Source organism: Talpa europaea, assembly GCF_964194135.1.
Source record: "Talpa europaea genome assembly, chromosome: 8".
In the NCBI taxonomy this organism is placed as follows: Eukaryota; Metazoa; Chordata; class Mammalia; order Eulipotyphla; family Talpidae; genus Talpa; species Talpa europaea.
Window position 1 is genome coordinate 58,601,993 of NC_140075.1, and position 4,769 is coordinate 58,606,761.

Genomic DNA, 4,769 nt, shown 5'->3' on the forward strand with positions numbered 1-4,769 from the left:
ACAAATGGGTTAAAAGCTTACATGCACATGTTTTCTTTTTTAAAAATTAAAATATTTATTTCTATTATTTTATGTTATATATTTTTACATGTTTTTGCATTTTTGTACAATGTATGCATTTCATCTTGATTATAGTCCCTGTGAAGTTCCCACTGCCCATTCACTGTTCCCACATTACAACAGTCCCTTTTGGTCTTCCCACCCCTGTTTTGACCTGCTCCCTTCTCCCTTCCTGCAGAATGGGTTAAAATGCAGAATGTCTCTGGTTTATAGTTGCCTGTTGATTTTGATTTTTACTTTATACTAATTTTACTTTATAATAGTTTATTTTATTATTAGTATTATAATTCCTTTTTCCCCCAATCCCTTATTTGGATTCTCTACATTCCTCCTATAAGTGAAACCAGCCAGCATCTTTCTTTTTCTTCCTGGCTGTTTCACTGGGCATAATCCCTTCGAGCTCTATCCATGTTGCTGCAAATGGCATGTGTTTATCTTTTTGATTGCTCAGTAATATTCCATATTACATATATTCTTGAGAAGAAAGTTGTCCGCTTGGATTTCAGACTCCAAGAGTGAGTATAATGTCAGATATAGGAACAGGTTATAAAAAGGAAAGCACTGTATAATTTAAAAGGATTGAGATTCCATTGGGAAGTAAAAGATTATGAGTGGCTGAGATTGAGGTAATGATGAGGGAAAACTTGAATATCTCAATGTTTTATGTGATGGCCATGAGCATCTTAATTTTATGGACCAATAAAGCAGTTTACAGATGTATTTCACAGTCTTTTTAGCAATGTAGGCATATGTTTTAGCAGAAAGTAGGTGGAATTTGAAATATTTGCGCACATTTTTGATCTGGATAAAAGTATTGCAAGGCTAGGTGTAGGCTTCAGATATACCTTTATTGAGTAATGTGGCCAGTGGAGAGTTTGGTTTGATTTTTACAGAACTTTTAAAAAATGGGATGATGCAGTAGCTGAACACTGAGAATAATATGCTAAATGAATAAGCCAGTCACAAAAAGAAAAAAAAAAAAACTGCATGATTCCATTTATACAAGGTGTGTAAAGTAGTCAAATTCATAGAGAGGATGTAGAAAGGTAGTGAGTGGGGTGACAGGAAAGGGAGACTAGTTTAATTGGTATAGCAATTAAACAGATTTGCAACGGGACACATTCTATAGATTTGTTTCACAATAATATATTTAATAATACTGACCTGTATAGTTAAGAAGGGTTAAATGGTAAATTTTATGCTATCTTTTTATTTTTTTCTTTTTCGCCACAATAAAATAGGGGAAGGTAGAGCTGTGAGCCTACTCTGAAAATGAAATTCTCAGATAAGGAACATGTACTCCTCCTTTAACTACTTTTGCCTAGTTTTGATATTTCATATTCCCCAGTTTCAGGTATTTTAATCCCAATCTACATCCTGTTCTCTACTTTGTTTCTTCTTGTCATGCTTTTGAAGACCCATCACAATGTTTCAGAAAACTCTCACTCCTAAGAGGTGATCCATCAATTAATCATGTAGTTCCCACCAACCCTACGCTGTATAGAGACAAGAATATGAGAATAACTGTAAAAGAAGAGGTGAAATATGTTGATATGGGAATGTAAGGTCAGATAAAATATGTATAGCTGTATACTTTCCCATTGGACAATTAAATTTATTCTGTCTACTCTTTCTTCTCCCTTTGAAGTATACTTTCTGTGTCTTCTGTTTCTTGCTACAGGTACATGTGAAGATTTTGTACTTATTAACTCTCCTGATAATTTTAGCTTGTGAGATGTTTGCTGCTATATAGCTTCATGATATAATCTCTTGAGTTGTACTATGTCATCATCATCATCACTATCACCATCTTCATTATTGAGTAAGTGTCAAGAATTTGATTACCCAGTCATTCATATTTGTAATGTGAACAATGTAAATAATTAATTCCATTGTCATCTCCAAAGATCACAATTTCTTTCTCACTCCTAGTTCTCATAATTTCAGTTGCACCTGAATTGGCTGGATCGATGGATGGAGGGAATCGCTCAGTTGTGTCTGAGTTTGTGTTTCTGGGACTCACCCATTCATGGGAGCTGCAGCTTTTTCTCCTGGTGTTCACTACTGTGTTTTATGTGGCAAGCATAACTGGGAACATCCTCATTGTGTTTTCTGTGAGCATTGATCCTCATTTACATTCCCCAATGTACTTCCTACTTGCCAGTCTGTCTTTCATTGACTTGGGAGCCTGCTCTACTGCCTCACCCAAAATGCTTTATGATCTTTTCAGGAAGCGTAAAGTCATCTCCTTTGGAGGCTGCATTACTCAGATCTTCTTCATCCATTTCATTGGTGGTGTGGAGATGGTGCTGCTCATTGCCATGGCCTTTGACAGATATGTGGCCATATGTAAGCCTCTCCACTACCTGACCATCATGAGCCCACGAGTGTGCATTTTATTTCTGGCTGCCGCCTGGGCCCTTGGTGTCAGTCACTCACTCTTCCAACTGGCATTTATTATTAATTTACCCTTCTGTGGTCCGAATGTATTGGACAGCTTTTACTGTGACCTTCCCCGCCTCCTCAGGCTGGCCTGTACAGATACCTACAAATTGCAGTTTATGGTAACTACCAACAGTGGGTTTGTCTGTGTTGGTTCTTTCCTCATACTCATCATCTCCTACATTTTCATCCTGTTTACTGTTTGTAAAACTTCCTCAGGTGGTTCATCCAAGGCTCTTTCCACCCTGTCAGCTCACATCTCTGTGGTCATTTTGTTCTTTGGTCCAACCATATTTGTATATACATGGCCACACCCCAGTTCACAAATGGACAAGTTTCTTGCTATTTTTGATGCAGTTCTCACTCCTTTTCTGAATCCAGTTATCTATACATTCAGGAATAAGGAAATGAAGGCAGCAATGAAAAGAGTGTGCAAACAGCTTGTGACTTACAGGAAGATTTCATAAATGATATGTTAAAACTTTTTCACTAACAATGGTGTATCCTTGTCTTCCTTTCTTTCATACTTTAAATTTAGGGATCACGAGGCATCAAATATTGATTTAGGTGTACCATAATTCTTAATTGATGAATGTATTTATACCTTATGAGGAGTGTCCCATGAAAATAATTTATCTCCCTATCTATGTAAGTCCCATTAAATTAATTTCAGCAATGTTTTGTAGTTATTGGTGAACAGGTCTTGTTGATCACTTGTTTGTTTTTCTTTTCTTTTCTGACTTTCATTGCTAGGTATTTCAATTTGGATGCTCTATTAAATAGTATTTTTTGTTTCAATTTACATTTTTTGTTGTTAAATAGAAATTAGATTTTTGTTTATTGACATTATAGACTGAAAACTTATTACTTTTACTAGTTTTTAAATGGATTTAAGCATTTTATTTTGACTAACATGTTATCAACAAATAAAGACATTTTACCTCTATTTTGGTTAGGGACAATTTTATTCATAACTGTTACCGTATAAACTTCTAGGTCATTCTGTTTGATACTGAATAGAGGAATGAACATCTTTGATGTGTTTCTGCTCTTTTGAAAAGAGCATTTAGTGTTTCTCATCAAGTGTGATGCTAGTTACAAGATTTTTATAGATACCTTTGTCAGGCTAACGGAGATGTTTGCAGTGCAGCCTTTAAAGAAAACTCATAAATCATGTTGGGTGATATGAAACAGCAGGCTTTCACTCCCATCAGTGAAGTAGAGACTAGCCAGTAGTAAGTTTAGGAGGGAATGTATTTGAGGATCAATGGTCACAGAAGATACCTGTCATTTTTGCGTCACATAGCATAGAGGAGAAGCCCAGGAGGTTAAGCTCCTTCTCCCATGAATTGGTGAGTATCAGAAATACAAACTCTGGGGCCTCCCTGGTGGTACAAGGGGTTAAGCACTGCACTATGAAGCAATCTGCAGCCTCTACAGCATGATTTCCATCCATGGCAGATCAGGGAGCAACCCACATGGTGCAGTAGACCTCTCCTGTCTTGCCCACTGCTCCCCTCAGCAGTGTATTTCAGTCAATCTGCCTGTTCTGTCCTCCACTCTGTCTCTGGTGAATCCTCTCACCACCCCCCCACAACTCTGGCTTGTGCCAGAGGTGTATGCATAAACAAATAAATCTCTTGTATGCATAAATAAATAAATCTTAAAAAAAAAGAAACACAAACTGACTAAACTAAGTGATTCCCCTGGATTTATATTATTCAGCCTAGTGGGATGCCATTGAGATTATGGGAACTAGTAAAGTGAGAAAAAAAATTATAATAGAGATTACAGTGGTATAAATTATTTACATGTAGTGTTCATGTTACAAATGAGAACTATCCAGGAAATCCAGTGATATCAGTGATTTTTGTGGTGATTATGATGGTGAGGACTTACAGGTTTGGGATATACATGAAATAAGATTGTGTGTGCACACGTGTATGTGTGTGTGTGTGTGTGCTTGTCATGAGTATCTAAAATAAAAATAAATATATGGTAGCTATTATACTGAGTAAAATTTAGTGTTTCTTTTTCCATTTCACAAACTTTGTTGAAGTAAGACTGACAAAATAGAAATTGTGTATCTTTAAGCTGTACAACATGTTTGTACAGTAATTATGGAATAATTACTATAATTAGACAAATGAGCACATGCATCATCTCATATAGTTATCATATTTTTTTAGCATGTAGTGAGAATACTTGATGTGTACAAATGGACACAATTAAAATACCAAAGTATTATTATTAACTATAGTCACCAT

At 36.0% G+C, this 4,769-nt stretch overlaps 1 protein-coding gene across 1 annotated transcript; it reads left to right on the forward strand.

Annotated features, from left to right (window-relative positions):
* Nucleotides 1-1,994: 1,994 nt before the first annotated feature.
* On the forward strand, nucleotides 1,995-2,969 carry LOC311175574 (olfactory receptor 4F3/4F16/4F29-like; the record flags this gene model as incomplete). Its single annotated transcript, XM_084240501.1, has 1 exon — nucleotides 1,995-2,969. The coding sequence occupies exon 1, from the start codon at nucleotides 2,031-2,033 to the stop codon at nucleotides 2,967-2,969; it is 939 nt and encodes a 312-aa protein (XP_084096627.1). The 5' UTR covers nucleotides 1,995-2,030.
* Nucleotides 2,970-4,769: the final 1,800 nt, after the last annotated feature.